At 43.2% G+C, this 19,748-nt stretch overlaps 1 protein-coding gene across 3 annotated transcripts in view; it reads left to right on the top strand.

Moving 5' to 3' along the window:
* The first annotated feature begins 4,019 nt into the window (after positions 1-4,019).
* LOC133624450 (tumor necrosis factor receptor superfamily member 14-like) overlaps positions 4,020-19,748 on the top strand; it is a 59,744-nt gene continuing 44,015 nt past the window's right edge. For all 3 annotated transcript variants that reach the window (XM_061988023.1, XM_061988013.1, XM_061988031.1), the window contains exons 1-2: positions 4,020-4,130; positions 10,849-10,937. In XM_061988023.1, coding sequence (XP_061844007.1) covers positions 4,070-4,130; positions 10,849-10,937 — 150 coding nt within the window. In that variant the 5' untranslated portion in view covers positions 4,020-4,069. The remainder of the gene's footprint in view (positions 4,131-10,848; positions 10,938-19,748) is intronic.

Genomic DNA, 19,748 nt, shown 5'->3' with positions numbered 1-19,748 from the left:
ACTTTTGATTGATTGATTGAAACTTGTATTAGTAGATTGCACAGTACAGTACATATTCCGTACAATTGACCACTAAATGGTAACACCCCAATAAGTTTTTCAACTTGTTTAAGTCAGGTCATGGCCTGGCTCTGTTTGATTGGTCCAACGTCACCAGTGACTGCATCTGATTGGTGGATCGGAGTCAAACGTCACTAGTGACTGCATTTTATTGGTGGAACGAAGTGAAACGTCACCAGTAACGCAGGCACTTTGAAGGTCTGTCTGACAGACCAAAACAAACAAAGCGTGCATTAACAGATCGATAAAAATTAGTAGCGAGTAGCGAGCTGAATGTAGATAAAAGTAGCGGAGTAAAAATAGCGTTTCTTCTCTATAAATATACTCAAGTAAAAGTAAAAGTAAGTTGCATTAAAACTACTCTTAGAAGTACAGTTTATCCCAAAAGTTACTCAAGTAGATGTAACGGAGTAAATGTAGCGCGTTACTACCCACCTCTGGGTATGGTTAACCTGAGTGCTGAAATCGTGGAAAAATATATGTTCTTAGCGCGCCTGAAATGGGCTGTCTGCACTCTCAAAGTGCATGTTGTTGCCAAATGTATTACATATGCTGTAAACCTAGTTCATAGTTGTTAGTTTCCTTTAATGCCAAACAAACACATACCAATCGTTGGTTAGAAGGCAATTGCCGAATTCGTCCTCGCTTTCTCCCGTGTCGCTGGCTGTCGTGTCGTTTTCGTCGGTTTCGCTTGCATACGGTTCAAACCGATATGGCTCAATAGCTTCAGTTTCTTCTTCAATTTCGTTTTCGCTACCTGCCTCCACACTACAACCATCCGTTTCAATACATTCGTAATCTGTTGAATCGCTTAGGCCGCTGAAATCCGAGTTTGAATCCGAGCTAATAGCTAATAGCTTGCTGTTCTTTCCGCCATGTTTGTTTGTGTTGGCTTCACTATGTGACGTCACAGGAAAATGGACGGGTGGTTAAAATCAGGCACTTTGAAGCTTTTTTTAGGGATATTGCGTGATAGGTAACATTTTGAAAAAAAACTTCGAAAAATAAAATAAGCCACTGGGAACTGATTTTTAATGGTTTTAACCCTTCTGAAATTGTGATAATGTTCCCCTTTAAGAGTTGGACAATATCTGAATATCGGATATCGGCAAAAAAGCCATTATCGGACATCTCTACTACTAATCATATTTGATGATTACAATCCCAACACTGTTAGTTCTCAACCAGTTGTAGTTCTTTGAGTATTTATCAGTAACCAGCGAGAAGGTGTATTTTTGACGTGACAATGTAAACAGAGGTCACAACACAGGAAGTATCTTACCTGAGGGGGCGTGGCTATAAGATAGTTGCCAACGTTTTCTGAGTTCTTTGCATGCAAGTTACAGAATTTGACATTTTCAATGATGTTAGTAAATGAGTTAGTAAAAATTGTGAGGTACATTAAATGTGACATGTAAGACAACCAAGAGGTTGGTAGATGAGAATAAATCTTAAGGTAAAATATAGTGTAGAAATGTAGTCTTCATTTTCTACACTTTCTTTCTGGCAGCACTTTGTGTTAATAGAAATGCCCCCCCCCCCCCCCCCCCCTCCCCTCCCCCATTTGTCAGTTTTCCTTTTTTCGTAAAGGATGCTCACATGCCTGGAATTTTTGTGTCTAAGCAAGGAAAAAAAACATGTAAAATGTTCCCTCCAGTTGTCTATTTCTGGTCCTTCAATTCGTCATACTTGGCCATCAGAGCGGAAGGCGTCTCCAAGATGTTGCCAAGTTGGCTATATAGTCCAAAATCGCAAAATCATCATTGGTGGCAGCTTCGGGCTACTTTGAACGGCTGCCAGCATCTTCCAAATCGCCGACACACCGGCAATCAGCAGATGTCCTGTTGTCATGGTTCCCAGTAGGTGGATGTTTTCAACGTTCTCGGTTTTCCTAAAAAAACATTACACAACCTGCTGCATCATTCAATTATTTGGCAAAATAGAATGTATTATAATACCATGTAAAAAAATTAATACAGCAGATCAACAGTGCAAAACCATATAATTACTAAAACCTACTCAGTGGTTAGAGTGTCCGCCCTGAGATCGGTAGGTTGTGAGTTCATACCAAAAACTATAAAAATGGGACCTATTACCTCCCTGCTTGACACTCAGCATCAAGGGTTGGAATTGGGGGTTAAATCAGCAAAAATGAGTCCCGGGCATGGCCACCGCTGCTGCCCACTGCTCCCCTCACCTCCCAGGGGGGGATCAAGGGTGATGGGTCAAATGCAGAGGACAAATTTCACCACACCGAGTGTGTGTGTGACAATCATTGGTACTTTAACCCTAATTATAATATAACAATACATAAAAAACATGTTTTACTACTAGCAAATCCAATTGGTCAAACATTAATTGTGATAATTAGTCATTTCCTCATCTGACTAGAACGAAGGTAAAATATGACTTGACAAATGTTCCTTCAGGATGTTTCAGCTGACCAGCCAGTCTTGGGTGCAGCTGGGATAGGCCATACTTGCCAACCCTCCCGAATTTTCCGGGAGACTCCCGAATTTCAGTGCCCCTCTCGAAAATCTCCCGGGACAACCATTCTCCGGAATTTCTCCCGATTTCCAGCCGGACAACAATATTGGGGGCGTGCCTTAAAGGCACTGCCTTTAGCGTCCTCTCTCACCTGAAAAGGAGACTATTATATATGTCTCCGTTGACGTCAGACTATTAAATATGCTGACGTCAGACTATTATATATGTCTGATGTTATTTTGCGGCCCGCACCTTAATATGAACATTTAAAGTTAGTGCGGCCCGCGAGTTTTATATGAATGCCGCTTGACAGCGTCATACCTGCCAACCTTCCCGGTTTTTCTGGGAGATTTCCGTAATCCAGGGCTACTATCCTTTCAAATGCCTGCTGATTTTCACCCAAACAACACTAATAAGCGCCCTCTACAGTCTGTACGAACAGCGTGCGAGTCAGTTACATTATGTATGCGGCCTCTGCCTGCACACGTAAGTGACTGCAACGCAAACAGGTTACACTGAGGGTGGCGATATAAACAACTTTAACACTCTTACTAATATGCGCCACAATGTGAACCCACACCAAACAAGAATGACAAACACATTTTGGGAGAACATCCGCACCGTAACACAACATAAACACAACAGAACAAATACCCAGAATCCCATGCATCCCTAACTCTTCCGGGCTACATTATACACCCCCGCTACCACCAAACCATAATGTAGCCCGGAAGAGTTAGGGATGCATGGGATTCTGGGTATTTGTTCTGTTGTGTTTATGTTGTGTTACGGTGCGGATGTTCTCCCAAAATGTGTTTGTCATTCTTGTTTGGTGTGGGTTCACATTGTGGCGCATATAAGTTGTTTAAATCGCCACCCTCAGTGTAACCTGTATGGCTGTTGAGTAAGTAGGCCTTGCAGTCACTTACGTGCGTAGGCAGAAACCCCATGCAACATGTAACTGGGCCGCCATGCAGATAGTATGGTGAAAAAAGCTGACGCAACGACAGGTTGTAAAGGACGTTAAAAGCATTGCCATCACAGCACGCCGTCATTGTTGTTGTCCTGGTGAAAATCGGAGAATGGATACCCCCGGGAGATTTTCGGGAGAGGCACGGAAATTCGGAAGTCTCCTGGAAAAATCGGGGGGGGGGGGTCGGCAAGTAAGCAGCTGAGCCGCATCAGAGTGATCAGAGAGCTGCATGCGGCTCCGGAGCCGCGGGTTGCCGACCCCTGGACTACAACGAAGGTAAAATATGACTTGACAAATGTTCCTTCAGGATGTTTCAGCTGACCAGCCAGTCTTGGGTGCAACTGGGATAGGCGCCAGCGACCTCAAAAGGGACAAACGGTAGAAAATAGATGAACAAAAACATCAATCTGTCAATCCTTTCCGTGTCCAGGCCAGGTAAGGTTCCCCGTGTTGAGTCAAGTTAAGCCGTTTCAGCTTTGCAACCATACTGGCAGGGAAGAAGCAGGAAGTCAGCGTTTGCTCGTGTGATTGGTTCATTGAAGTCACGGTATGAAAGTGAAACCCAATAACAGCTATTACCAACGGATGAAATGGCTACCAACAAAAACGAGTATGTATCTGTTTATTACTTGTATTGTACATATATTCGTACATGTAATCGGCTTCATAAAGAATAATGTAGATATAAGGTAAGTATCTTAGAAGAGAAACAACACAACTTCTGTGTAACGCTGCTTCTCGTTGAAGGGAAGAGAAGATGGCCCCGTGTCCTCGTGTAACCTTTACTTGCTTACGTGGGACTGCAACCTTAGAAAAGTCCAAAATGCGCCGTAGTTAATACACACAACACGAATGCCAGTAAACGAGCTGTTTACGTCCCGCTTGTAATGTTGGTTATACGGCGGTGAAGTTGCTAACAGGTGTTGTGCCAACATGTTTGTCACAACACCGGAGCTCCAGCGGCCGCTCCCTTTCACCCTTCCCGGACCGCTCGCTTCTGCCGCGGGGAGCTCGCAGGAGAAATGCCGCTCCTCAATGCTGGTTTATATTTAGGGAGCGTCAATACATTCGTGTAGAAGGGAGTGTGTCTAAAAAGGGACATCGTCTACATCAAAACACTAATTAATATATAACGAAGACAAATAATGACTCCTACTTTAAGGATATCGCGCGTATCGAGCTCCCCGCAGCATGAGCGATGCCGCCCGGGCACAGTGAGAGGGAACTGCCGCTGCAGCTTCGGAGGACCATATCCAACGTACATTAAGCAATGTTTCTTTCACTTACATATTTTATTACTTTTCTTTTTATTTTATTTTACATCGGTGCAGGAAAAATAGGACCATGTTTAATCAAAACAAAGACAAATACGATAACATAATTAACCGACAATTCAGTGAAGTTTAAATAAAAGAGCCGAAAGGTTGACAGAAACTGTGTCCCGTCTAATCATAAACGATGCAGACGAGGACAAGACGAAGGGGAGGTAAACCTGAAATTTAACTAAGAAAAATGTGAGTTGGGAGTGAAGTCACTTACCTTAGTGGGAGATGATGTGAGTGGAAAAAAAACTTTAGTAATCAACAACATCCATCTGCCCGCAGGGCTACTAGTAACCTAAACGGGGCTACTGCGTATGCTCTTCGGCATGTTACCTCAGTTATAACATCACATAAAAAAAATCCAATCATATTTAAATTTGTCTTGTCGATGGGTGGAACAAATTCGGAGTATATCCAATCACAGCTCTATGCTGCTGCCGCTTTTAAAGCACCGCGCACACGCACATTCCACCCCACTCTTTTTTTCTCTTTTCATTTTTTCATTTTTTTATTTATCTCCTTCATTGATGTGCATTTTTGATCAATGGACAATTGAACTTTAGCAGCTAGACACATATTTACACACTTTTGCTTGAGAAGGAATGGGATGAAGAAAATCTTATATTTCCTGCCCCCTTCAACATAATAAGTAGTCTTACTTAATGGATAGCCCAGATTCACAAGCATGAAAACCAACCAAATACATCCAAATATAATGAAAACAAACAAAACTCACAAAAAAACCCCAACAACAAGTGCAAAACTTGATGAAGTACAAACCGAACAAAAAAAGTAATATACACCTCACGGGATGATACTAAACAAATACAAAACCAGACAAAAAATAAGTAACATAATAAATATAAAGTAAAATGTAGACCAGTGATCCTCAACAGGCGGACCGCGGTCCATGTCCGGACCCAGCGACGTGTCCGTCCGGACCCAGCACGAATTATAGTAAAAAAAAAAAAAAAAAAGTTTTTTTTATTATTATAATTATAATTATTATAAAAAAATATCATAATTGTATTTATCTGTGAGTTATCGCTAGCGCAAGTCAACGTTCTTTGTTGTTTTTAGTCAAATATCTCCACGTTTCGTTTACACTTCTCGTGTCTCACTCCGTCTCTCTCTCTCTCTCTCTCTCTCTCTCTCTCTCTCTCTCTCTCTCTCTCTCTCTCTCTCGGAGAGAGAAAGAGAGAGAGACGGAGTGAGAGCGAGAGCGAGAGAACGCCACTCTGATTGGCTAATTCCGGGGTATGGGTTGTCATCTCTTTCACAACGACGCGCTGATAGGCTGTTACCACCTGGGTCATGTGCACAGTGCATGGAACCTTTCGCTGCAGGCACACAGTTGTCTCGTATCGCTACTTCGCTAACTGTTCACTTGTCAGTCACTGAATGTGAATCAAATCACAATGGCATGCTCCAAATTGGCTCAGGCTGGTAAAAGAAAGGTGGACAGGGAAAACCGACGTTTCAAGGAAGAATGGACAGAGCAATATGTTTTCATCCTACCTACTGCAAGTACCAGACCAATGTGTCTACTATGCAACACTACTGTTGCTCTGGTGAAAAGTGAAAATCTGAAACGTCACTATCTGAAAGAGCACCGCGAATTTGAAGAGACATTTCCTCATGATTCAGAGCTAAGAAAAAAAGAAATCACGAGGCTGAAAAAGCCATATGAAACATCAAGCAAGATTTTTGTTAAATCTATGACACAACAACAAATAGCAACAGAGCAGTAACGTGCGGTGAGGTTGATGGCTGGTGAGGCACTGACTTCAACACAGTCAGATTTACAAACATATGAACCCTAAAGAGTATCTTATTCACCATTTGATTGGCAGCAGTTAACGGGTTGTTTAAAAGCTCATACCAGCATTCTTCCCTGCTTGGCACTCAGCATCAAGGGTTGGAATTGGGGGTTAAATCACCAAAAATGATTCCCGGGCGCAGCGCCACTGCTGCCCACTGCTCCCCTCACCTCCCAGGGGGTGATCAAGGGATGGGTCAAATGCAGAGGACACATTTTTTCAAAGTTCTTATTTATTTTTGTTTCAAAGAAAATATTTCATGTATTTTATTGGATATTTATTTTATTTTTGTTAATTTTAAGAAAATGTTAAACTACCTACCTCCTGCTATTATATAAGCTTGACCGATAATAAACGGACCCAGCCTGTTTCAAAAAAACATTTGTGGACCTTCAAGATTTGTACTTGAGGACCCCTGATGTAGACACTTACGGCTGTCCATATGATCTTATTGTTCTGTCTTTATTTATTTTTTTCAATTGGAATATATTTCTACAATCTTTTATCTCATTGTAAAGATAATTCCATAGTTTAACCTCCACCACTGATATACACATTTCTTTTAAAGTTGTCCTTGAATACTTATGTTTGAAATGACCTTTTCTTCTATGCTCTTCATTCTCAGAAGTGATGACAAACATTTTTTGTAAATTTGCTGGTAATGTTTTACTTTTAGCCTTAAACATAACTAGAGATGCCCGATAATATTGGCCGATAAAGGCTTTAAAATGTAATATCGGAAATTATCGGTATCATTTTTTTTTATTATCGGTATAGTTTTTTTTAATTTTATTTTATTTTTTTAATTAAATCAACATAAAAAACACAAGATACACTTAACCCAAAAAACCTCCCTCCCCCATTTACACTCATTCACACTCATCCGCACAAAAGGGTTGTTTCTTTCTGTTATTAATATTCTGGTTCCTTACATTATATATCAGCAGGGATACAGTCCGTAAGCACACATGATTGTGCGTGCTGCTGGTCCACTAATAGTACTAACCTTTAACAGTTAATTTTACTCATTTTCATTAATTACTAGTTTCTATGTAACTGTTTTTATATTGTTTTACTTTCTGTTTTATTCAAGAAAATGTTTTTAATTTATTTATCTTATTTTATTTTATTAATTTTGAAAAAAAGGACCTTATCTTCACTATACCTGGTTGTCCAAATTAGGCATAATAATGTGTTAATTCCACGACTGTATATATAGCGGTATCGGTTGATATCGGTATTAAGAGTTGGACAATATCGGAATATCGGATATCGGCAAAAAGCCATTATCGGACATCCCTAAACATAACACATAATGTCTAACTTTACTAGCTCCTGTAGTTTCAATAAACCAGAATGAATAAATAATATGTTAGTGTGTTCTAGATAATCTGCGTTATGAATAATCCTTATAGCTCTTTTCTGTAGTTGATACAATGCCTATATGTTACTCTTATACAGCATGTGTCCCCCCACACTTCCACACAGTGGCTGATATATGGCAATATAAGTGCACAATACAATATACACATTGCCCTATAATCTAACACATATTTTACCTTATTTAATATAAAAAATACTCTTAGACATCTTTTTCCGTACATGTGCAATATGAGATGTCCATGTCAGACCGTCATCCAATATCACGCCTAAGAATCTAAGTTCAGAAACCCTTTCAATATCAATTCCATCTATTGACAGTTTGATTATTTTCTTTTCTCGCTGCCTTGTCACTACTCGATCGGTATCTGAAGACACGATCGGTCTACGCATTGGCGAAGACTGTGTTACACCTTTCCTGCTTGACGCTCCTGCACACAAATTGATTAAATAAATAAATAAGTGGGTTATACTTGTATAGCGCTTTTCTACCTTCAAGGTACTCAAAGCGCTTTGAAACTATTTCACATTCATCCATTCACACACTCATTCACACACTGATGGCGGGGCTGCCATGCAAGGCGCTAACCACGACCCATCAGGAGCAAGGGTGAAGTGTCTTGCTCAAGGACACAACGGACGTGACGAGGTTGGTAGAAGGTGGGGATTGAACCAGGAACCCTCAGGTTGCTGGCACGGCCACTCCCAACTGCGCCACACCGTCCTATCAGCCATTACTCAGTCACTCACCCCACATACTGGCACTCTTAAAGGAGCACACACACATACTCGCGACTCTCACAACAACTGCGTCACTTCCTGGACTTGATTTTTTTCTTTTTTTTTTTACGATGGAGCCTTGACATCATGTTCAGTGATATTTGAATGTTTAATGAATGTTTTGGGAACAAGAATATAAACATGAACAAGGGGTAGATGTAAAAAAAAAAAGAGAGTATTACCGCCACATTTTCAACAACCTTCACGCTTCTGTCATTGCAATTAATGACACACGGGGGCGCTAATGACTTCCATCAGTAAAGGTTTGTTTTGATATAATTATAATTAATTTTTTAATATGTAGATTTTCTTGAAACAAGGCACTTACTGTAACTTAAATCCAAAAAGTAGACTTTTAAATGATCAGTAGTAGGGCTGCAACAACTAATCGATTAAATCGATTAAAATCGATTATAAAAATAGTTGTCGATTAATTTAGTCATCGATTTGTTGGATCTATGCTATGCGCATGCGCAGAGGCAATACATATATATATATATATATATATATATATATATATATATATATATATATATATATATATTATTTTTTATTTTTTATAAACCTTTATTTTAAACTGTAACATGTACAAACAGCTGAGAAACAATAATTAAAATAAGTATGGTGCCAGTATGCTGGTTTTTTTTTCCAATAAAATACTGGAAAGGATAGAAATGTAGTTTGTCTCTTTTATCTGATTATTAATCGATTAACCGGAGTAATAATCGACAGATTAATCAATTATCAAATTAATCGTTAGTTGCAGCCCTAATCAGTAGTTTAAATTGATGTATTTGTCCCGGGTGTACGCCGCCTTCCGCCCGAATGCAGCTGAGATAGGCTCCAGCACCCCCCACGACCCCGAAAAGGGACAAGCGGTAGTGGCCTAGTGGTTAGAGTGTCCGCCCTGAGATCGGTAGGTTGTGAGTTCAAACCCCGGCCGAGTCATACCAAAGACTATAAAAATGGGACCCATTACCTCCCTGCTTGGCACTCAGCATCAAGGGTTGGAATTGGGGGTTAAATCACCAAAAATGATTCTCGGGCGCGGCCACCGCTGCTGTCCACTGCTCCCCTCACCTCCCAGGGGGTGATCAAGGGTGATGGGTCAAATGCAGAGAATAATTTCGCCACACCTAGTGTGTGTGTGACAATCATTGGAACTTTAACTTTAACTTTAAAATGGATGGATGGATGATGTAAATAAAGTAGTACAAAAAAGATTGATTTCTTTGCCATTTTAAGCTGCTGAGCACATATTTCAGGTTTCTGTACAGATCTTTACAGTTTCAAAATAAATACTGTACTCTTAAGTAACTTGTGTTTTGTTTTTGATACCAAAAAAGACAACAATGGCAGTGACGCCAACCGTGACGGATAATTGCTGTAAAACAAGTTGTGACGTAGGCTTCGCGCATGCGTGGACCGATCGTGTCTTCCGGTACCGATCGTGGAGTTACATGTCTGATTCATACCCCCCCTAGGCAGCCATGACGCTGTGGGACAGAACTCCAGATGTGAATGAACTAATGTCAACAACGAGAACCGATTCCCAGGTGGGAACCGTTCGTTTGGGAACCGTTTTGTTTTTTATGCACAAGAAAATTGAGTGTCAGCAATTGCCCTCGCTGCAAGTGCGTGCCACCCGACTGGCAACTGGACTAGAAAATGAATCAGTTAAAGGAAACTTAGCAGCATTTGGATGACCTTTTTATATATTTTATATAAAAATATATATTTTCACATATGAAGATTTAGAAATATATGTATTTTTGATTCTTTTTCAAAATTATTTTATTTTTATTTTTTTTATCACTTCTGGGTTCGTTATTTTAAAGGGCATTTTGGTACTCACAAATGTTAACATTACCTAATTGTTATTTTAGTTTGTTTATAGGAGCTGGAGCCTATCCCAGCTGCACTCTGGCGGACGGCAGTGTACACGCTGGACAAGTCGCATCTTGCACTTTTTGCAGGCTGTTGGGTAGTGTGAAAATAATTTTTTTTCTTTATTTTTTCCCCCCAGGTATCTCAGCTGACCGTATATGTCTACATAGTTCCAGAACATATCCACGAGTCCAAAGCAGAAAGATGTTGGGAAGTCATCATTTGCTGGTAAAACAAACAACACAAACATGAATATTTGTTGTTATTGTAGCTGTGTTGTAGTTGTTAGCAACAGTCTAACCACCAAAAATGATTTCCGTGACGCTTGGTGAAAGGGTGGAGCTTATATCTCCAGATGACGACAATGCAATATGTTTTTCCTTTCACGTTTGCTAACTTTGCCGTTGTTCAACATTTCCTTCATTTCTCAGTGACCTGTACAAGATAAATTAGGTACTGTATGCTTCAGTTGGATCTCTGAAGGTGAACAATTTTACAATTTCAATCAATCAAACTTTATTTATGCAGCACTTTTCTTACCCAGGCGAGTGGCAACACAAAGTACTTTACAACAAAAAAAAAGAGAAGAAAATAAAATGAACACACTATTTGTCACCGCTGTGCTTTATTTTGAGTTTGTCCATGTTTAATGCTTTACTTCCTGTCCTGTGCTTTTATTTTGGTGGCACTTGCATTTTTGTTTTTCTCGCAGCTCCTGCCTCTCAGCACTAAAGTGGAGTTCTAGGGTTTTTTATTTATCTTCACTTTTATTGTTCTCAACATAAATGGCAGGTTATTGTGATAGTCCATATCACCCCCTACTGGCCATGCGTGGCCTGTGGGCCTTGAATTTGACATTTGTGTCACGGCTGGTTACACCGTGCCTTATTTTGAGTTATTTTTTTCCATGTTTTATGTTAAGTTCCTGTCCGGCAAACTTATATTGTAGTTCCACTTCCTTTTTGAGTGTCCTGCAGCAGCTTTATTTTGTCTCCCAGCACACATTTGTTGAGTTTAGTCGTCGCTATTTAAGTCCAGCTGGTGCTGTGGTCTTTGTCGGGAGATTGTTATCTGAATGGATGCTGTTGAACGCTGTTCCCTTCCCCTTCGAAGTAAGTTTGTTTCTATATCGTCCTAGGTTTTTGTGCATTCCCTAATGCATTAGTGTTTGTTTGGCTCGCACCTCGCTGCACATGTGCCTTAGTGTTTTCTATGGCGTCACATTAGTGCCAAAAATCAGAGCACATAAAAACTGTTATCGCGCGCTGATTCTCCACTTCGTGCGTGCGCGCGACACCCTTTTGCGCGCGCGCGGTGCCTTTCTGTGCGCGCGTGGTGTCTTTCTGCACGCGCGCGGTGCCTTTCTGCGCGCGTGCCGTCTCGGTCTGTGCGCTGTCATGTTTCGTTTTGGCACTTTGGGGGCGGGTATGCTTAGACGGCCCCTTCTTTCTGATTGGTCAGGCGAAAAATGCTCAGAGCCAATCAGAAGTATAGGGCGGGTCATCGTCAATATGTATCAAGATTTACGGATGATGAAGGTTATTTCATACCACCTAAACACAATGCAGGGTAATACAAAATGTGACCCAAATAAATAATAAGACAACAAACACCATAATCACATCTTTCAGCCAGAACTGGTCCACCAGCAATAACATCCAACCATAACATTATTTTATATTTTCACTTCTTCTTGAACATTTGTTTTCTAATTTATGGAATTTCTTTTGATTCAGCCATACAATTAATGAAATAATCTTTGAATTTTGTTTTTAAAATGTTAAAAATAGCCTTTTAATAATGTATTCTGAAACTGTTTAAAATAATCAGAGCACTGACTAACACTGACCCTACACAACTATGTTGCACAATTAAGTCATTTTTTGTAAAGCGAAAGAGGTAATTTCAACAGGTACAGCATCCTATGTCATATCTACATGTAATAAGATATGTAACAAGGCAAACCGTTTGTAAATTGGTCGAAAATCGAGCAAGTTATGGTAATTTAATTAGTACATGTACCATTGACATCAATGTAATGATTGAGGCTAGCTGTCCGAGGTAAGTTGGCTACAACGTTGCTACGCTGGAGAATCATTGGTCATTTGAAAAATGCTCAGAGCCAATCAGAAAGGAGGGTCCGTCTAAGCATACCCGCCCCCAAAGTGCCAAAAAGAAACATGACAGCGCGAGGAGAGATGCCAGGAGTACACAGAGAGCGTGCAGAAAGGCACAACGCGAGCGCAAAAGGGTGTCGCGCGCGCGCACGAAGTGGAGAATCAGCGCGCGATAACAATTTTTATGCGCTCGGATTTTTGGCACTAATGTGACGCCATAGTTTTGGTCTTTGTTTATTAAAAATCTCATACCTGCACGCTGTCTCCTGCTACCTTCTGCATCATGAATCACAGTCTTCACTATCGTGCGACCCAAGCGTCACAACCTGTGGTCTAAATGCCTTAAAAGACCATTACAGTAATAACAGGAAACTAGCAATATTGCTTTTTCAACCATTTCCATTTCTTCAGCATTTGCTGTGTCATTCTAACACAGTAACAACAAGTTGTAAGCAAAAAAATCTTGCAAGTGCAAAAATTGTGAATCAAAGAGGTTGTGCACAGACAACATATCTTTGGGTGGGCATCCAGCCCCTGTTTTCCAGGCAAGAACGTTTCTTTCCAGCCGAACCTCCTCTGTTTTCGGGTCAACTCTGTAGTGCTATGCAAGTAGGGATGATGTTTGATAAGAAATTATCGAGTTCGAGCCTATTATCGAATCCTCTTATAGAACCGATTCCTTATCGATTCTCTTATCGAGTCCATATAGGTTGTTGTATATGGAAAAAAACACACAATATTTGGTTTAACAAATCATTTCACATTCTCTACTGCTTGCTACTATAGTATTACCATATCTGAGTTATTGTGCAGAAATGTGGGGAAATAACTACAAATGTGCGCTACATTCGTTAACCGTGTTACAAAAAAGATCAATTAGACTGATACATAATGTTGGATATAGAGAACATACAAACACTCTATTTATTGAGTCAAAAATATTAAAGTTCGATGATTTGGTAAAATTGCAAACAGCTAAAATAATGTGGAATTAAATGATGGAATGGATTAAGTAAAGAAGTTAAACATTGTACTGATATGATCCAGTTTAAGAGGTTGTTCAAATGAATAGTGCTTACAAAGTTCAAAGAAAAATGATTATGAGAAATACTTTCAACCTTATTGAAAATAAGATATTCTTCATCTCAGTATATTAATAATGACTGAATTAATTAATTACATATTACAAAACTGTTATATATACTAATTCACAGATATTTTATTATAAAAAGGTTAGTAAACGATGTATATATTTGTAAACGCTATGAAGTGGGAAAGGGGTAGGATTAAATAAGCTTTACTTCTTCCTACTCCTGTAAAGTGAAATGATATGAAACTGTGATGTACTATGATGTGGTCGGATCATGTTTTGTTGAGTTATGTTCTGTTAGTTTTGGACTTCCTTAGTTGTTTTTGTGCACTTCGGGGGTTTGTTTTAGTCACCATGGTTACTTGTGATTTTCACCTGCCTTGTACGCGCACCTGTTGCTCATCAGAGACTCTATTTAAGCCTGCCTTTTCCGGTGACTCGTCGTGGCTTCATTGTTTGCATTTGCAACAGTTTCGTTGGCATTCTGGTTTTCGAGCTCATGATTCCTGTGCTAAAGTTACCTTAGCTTCTAGTATTCCTGTGCTAAGAAAGTTTTTGCTTTAGCTTCTCGTGCGAACGGCACGCTTTCCTTTTGTTTTGTTCCTGTCTGTTGTAATGTGTATGATTTATGAGAAATAAATAATCTCCTACCTGCACGCTTTCGCCCGGAGCCGTCAGTTTTGCGTCCCGGGAACGAACCGCAGCACGCTGCACCCCTGACAAATGACTGAGCTACATGACGTCATTTCTTGTGATGTCTCACGGGGCATTTCTTGTCGGGACGGGATTCGTTCCCAGCGATTCGAATAAAGAACCAACTCTTTTCCTTTACTATAGTGGTCTCGATAACGGGTACCGGTTCTCAAAAAGGGATTCGAGTCCGAGGACTCGGTTCTTTTCTTATCGAACAACCGGGAAAACCGGTTTCGAGCATCATCCCTATGTGTAAGTTGGTATACACTGCTATCATTTGTGCAACGTTTCCCTGTTTGCTAGTTGCCTACTAGCTTTTCCATGCAACAACATTGTCTTTATGTGTTTGGGCCATCTCATGCTTACTAAAGATGACTTCCACCTTCAACCATTTATGTGACGGGACAGCGGGAGAAGAACGGCAGAGAGACGATGACGTCGTCAGTTGTCAGCGTCAGGGAACTGCTGACTACTGGCTTGATCTGGGAGACGTGAAAGACAGTGTGAGATTTTATTGACTGTGGAAGGTCCAAGTTTATTGCGGCAAGGTTGATCTTGGATTTGACCGCAGAAGGTCCAACAAAACGTGGTGCAAGCTTCTGAGAGGCGATCGGGAGGTGGAGGTCCTTGACCCGAAGCAGCACCTGCTGTCCGGGCTGGTAGTCGGTAGCCTGAATGCGCCGCCGGTTGGCGTTGAGACGCATCCTTTCTGAGGCCTTCAATAGGACAGCGCGGGCGGACCTCCACACTCTGCGGCATCGTCTCAGGTGGGCCCGGGTGGAAGGAACTGCCACCTCAATCTCCTGGGAGGAAAACAAAGGAGGTTGAAACCCCAGCCATCACTCAAACGGGGACATACAAGTAGCTGCACAGGTCATGGAGTTAAAAGAGTACTCCACCTATGGAAGTAATTTACTCCAGGAGTTAGGCTGTTGAGCAGCCATACAGCGCAGCATGGTCTCCACATACTGGTTGGCACTTTCTGCTTGACCATTGCTTTGGGGGTGGTAGCCAGAAGTCAGGCTGACTGTGGCCCTGATCCCCTTGCAGAAGGCTTGCCAGACCCGAGAAATGCATTGGGGGCCACGATCAGACACAATGTCGGTGGGGACCACATGCTGGACCAGCAGGTCCGTGGTCTCAGCAGAGGATGGGAGTTTGGATAATGGTATGAAGTGTGCAGCCTTGGAAAACCTGTAAATGATGGTGAGGATTGCGGTGTTACCTCTAGAGGAGGAAAGTTCCATGATGAAGTCAACAGTGATGTGGGAAGAGTGTGTAAGAGGCCGGCAGGAAGGCTGTGATTTAGAGGGAGTGATGATACCAAATGCGAGCGACTCCGTAATGTAGTCAGACATGGCCTTCTTCTCAGGAATGGATAAGTTGTACAGGCGGATAAAAGGGAGTACCACGTCAGGGACGAGAACGATTGCACAATCATATGGTCTGTGCGGAGGTAGGGATAGTGCCTGCACCTTACTGAAAACGGCAGCAAGATCGTGGTAGACAGTGGGGAATCCAGCTAGGTCCAAGGGGGATGACACGAGTCTAGGGTTCTCTGAGAGGGGCGCAGCTGCTTTGAGGCAGTTAGCATGGCATGCCGTGCTCCAGGCTAGGATGCTCCCTTTTGATCCAGGAAATCTGGGGGTCGTGCTGGCGAAGCCACGAGCGGCCGAGGACTAGCAGAGCGACGGGGGCGTTGAGGATCAACAAGCTGATTCGCTCCGTGTGGTTGCCTGACAGGGTTAGTGTGACCAGTGCTGTACGGTGGGTGATGGTTCCCAGGGGATGTCCGTCCAAGGCCTGAGCAGGCATCGAAGTGTCCAGAAGATAAATCCCAGCTTGACAGGCGAAATCACGGCCCATAAAGCTCCCATCTGCTCCAGAGTCCAAATATACTTCCACCTTCAGACTCTTCGACTTCCAAGATAATGTTGCGGGGAAGAGAATGCGGGGGTCACTGCAACCCTGGGGAAAGGTGGTGTGGCTCACTAGTGCTCCCTTTACTAGTGAGCCTGATCCTTTTGGTCGTGTGGAGCAGGTCTGGATCACGTGACTCGCACAACAACAGTAGAGGCAGAGGCGCTGCCGGAACCTCCTCTCCCGTTCCTCCACGGCAAGTCGTGTCCTGCCCAAATGCATGGGTTCCACTCCTCTGGTAGGTGTGGGGAAAAACCCAGACTGGTCCGCCAAGTGGGCGCCCTCTGCCCGATCTCTGGCAGCAGTTGGGGAGTAAGAAGCGGTCCGAGACTCCCACACCGGCCGTCTGATACTCTCGCGGGCTGTGAGTCTTTGTTCCGTTACCCGTTCTTTGAGCTTTGGTCCATGAGCAGGGCCAACTGGATGAGGACGTGGTAGGTGACTGGTCGGTCCCTCAACAATCCGTCCTTGATATCTTCGGAGCGGGCCCTACGGTAGGCGCTCAACAAGGCCTTATTATCCCACCCGCTGTCGGCAGACAGGGTGCGGAACTCGAGGGTGTAGTCGGCGACAGAACGAGAGCCTTGCTGGAAGGAGTGAAGACGTGGGGCAGCGTCTCTTCCATCGGCGGGGTGATCAAAAACTGCACGGAACTCTGAGGGAAAAGCGGCAAAGTCCATGTTGAGACCAAGGTTGTGGTCAACAGCTGCCGTGGCCCACAAGAGAGCCCTTCCAGTCAACAGAAAAAATGAAGGCTATCTTGGCCTCGTCAGAAGTGTAACGGGAGGGATGGTGACGAAAAACCATGTCACACTGGACCAGGAAGCCACGGCAAAGCTCAAAATCCCCTTCAAAAGCTCTGGGACTAGCGATCTTCGGCTCGCAGGATGAAGGGGGCTGCAAGGAGGTTGCAGCGGCGGAGGCGGGTCGCTCGAGCGCCGGCAGAGCGGAAGAGCCCGGGGAAATCAAGTCCAGCCGAGCCAACAATTTAGAAAAAGCAGCATCCAGTTTGTTCTCCAGTAAGCAAAGGCGCTCTTGGTGCTGCTGGAGTGCCGTGTGCATGACTGCGACACTGGGGATGGGGGAGGCTCGGGAGGTGAGCGGGGTACGCGTCATGTCACTGTCGTCTGGTTTGTCATGGCCAGAACGTACTGTGACGGGACAGTGGAGAAGAAGATGGCAGAGAGGCGATGACGTCGTCAGCTGTCAGTGTGTTTGACAGCTGACAGCTCAGTATGTGAATGCGGTGTGTGATTAAACCAACGAGATGTAGTGTGACTATGTGTAAGTTTTATCTGACCGTAGTTACCAGAGGGTGTTGAGGGTGCGTGTTGAGATCCAGGTGGAAGTCCAATAAGGGCAAGGCAGGCTTGAGTGTCAGAGGACAGACGGATGGTGGCGTCATGGTCAGTGGGCAGGCGTGAGGTCGAAGTCCAGGAAGGCAAGGGGGAATCTCCAGGAGGTCCAAGGTGACGAGACACACAGCTCTACGACAAGGGAGGGCGGGAGGAAGCTGGAGAACGACACAACACAAGAGACAATGAACACGACGGAAAGGGAAAACAGAGAGAGAGTATACACATTTGAGAAAGCTAGATACGAGTGGGCTTACTGTACTGGGTACGAGAAGCTACGTTCTGGCACTGGATCTCAGGCTGTGCTGGTCTATGAAGGCTGATCGCTCATCACGGGCAGGTGCGCTGATTGCAGATCCTTTGCAGCCGTGCGAAGGCGTGCCAGCAGTGGAGAGGGAACGCCTGTGGGCATGGCCCGTCTTGCTCTCAGCAGAGCACGCAGCAGGATGAGAGGCAGCAGGAGTGTGACCCATAACAATTTACATGTATTCAGTGTTGTGTCATTCTAATACATTGCCAAAAAGTTGTGAGCGAAAGAATCTTGCAATTGCAAAAAAAAATTGTTTGCTCGCGCGCTAACGCACACTCGCATCAAGGAACCTCTTGGGGAGTAAAGCCTCCCTGTTCTTCAAACCGAGTGACGCCCATGTCCTCTACTAACGTAAGACTTTGCTGTTGTCCTGCATTCTGTTTTTGTTTACTCTGTAGCCTGTTTAGTTTTTTGTCGTGCATAGCTTCCCCTATGCTCTCAGAGCACTTCCCAGTTGCACTAACCTTTTTGTTTCTTTTGACTAACAGACCTGAAGGTCCCAAAGTAGCCCACAGGGACTGTCTTCCCCTATGCCTGAGGGGAATATGGTCCTTTCTGTAGTACTTAAAGACCTTTAGGGCCTAAAGGTCTCAAAGTACTACAGAAAGGACCATCTTCACCTAAAGGTCCCTAAGTAGCCCAAAAAGGAGTATCTTCCCCTAAAGGTCCTTAAGTAGCCCAAAAAGGGGTATCTTCCCCTAAAGGCCCTTAAGTAGCCCAAAAAAGACCATCTTCCCCTAAAGGTCACTAAGTAGCCCAAAAAGGACCATCTTCCCCTAAAGGTCACTAAGTAGCCCAAAAAGGACCATCTTCCCCTAAAGGTCACTAATAGCCCCAAAAGGACCATCTTCCCCTAAAGGTCTCATAGACCCGCCAAAAGGACCATCTTCACCTAAAGGTCCCTAAGTAGCCCAAAAAGGAGTATCTTCCCCTAAAGGTCCTTAAGTAGCCCAAAAAGGACCATCTTCCCCTAAAGGCACTTAAGTAGCCCAAAAAGGACCATCTTCCCCTAAAGGTCACTAAGTAGCCCAAAAAGGACCATCTTCCCCTAAAGGTCACTAAGTAGCCCAAAAAGGACCATCTTCCCCTAAAGGTCACTAATAGCCCCAAAAGGACCATTTTCCCCTAAAGGTCTCATAGACCCGCCAAAAGGACCATCTTCCCCTAAAGGTCTCATAGACCCGCCAAAAGGACCATCTTCCCCTAAAGGTCTCATAGTACCACCAAAAGGACCATCTTCCCCTAAAGGTCTCATAGTACCACCAAAAGGACAATCTTCCCCTAAAGGTCTCATAGTACCACCAAAAGGACCATCTTCCCCTAAAGGTCTCATAGTACCACCAAAAGGACCATCTTCCCCTGTATGTGCCAAAGTATCCCAAAAAGGACCATCTTCCCTTATAGGTGCCAACATATCCCAAAAAGGACCATCTTTCCCTATAGGTGCCAAAGTAGCCCAAAAAGGACCATCTTCCCCATCATCATCATCATCATTAATGTGCGGCCATAGCAGAGAGACCTTTCACAACCCTCCGCCAGCAGTCGGGGTCACCC

This window comes from Nerophis lumbriciformis, linkage group LG01 (genome assembly GCF_033978685.3).
Source record: "Nerophis lumbriciformis linkage group LG01, RoL_Nlum_v2.1, whole genome shotgun sequence".
In the NCBI taxonomy this organism is placed as follows: domain Eukaryota; kingdom Metazoa; phylum Chordata; class Actinopteri; order Syngnathiformes; family Syngnathidae; genus Nerophis; species Nerophis lumbriciformis.
This window is presented reverse-complemented; position numbering and strand designations above follow the sequence as displayed.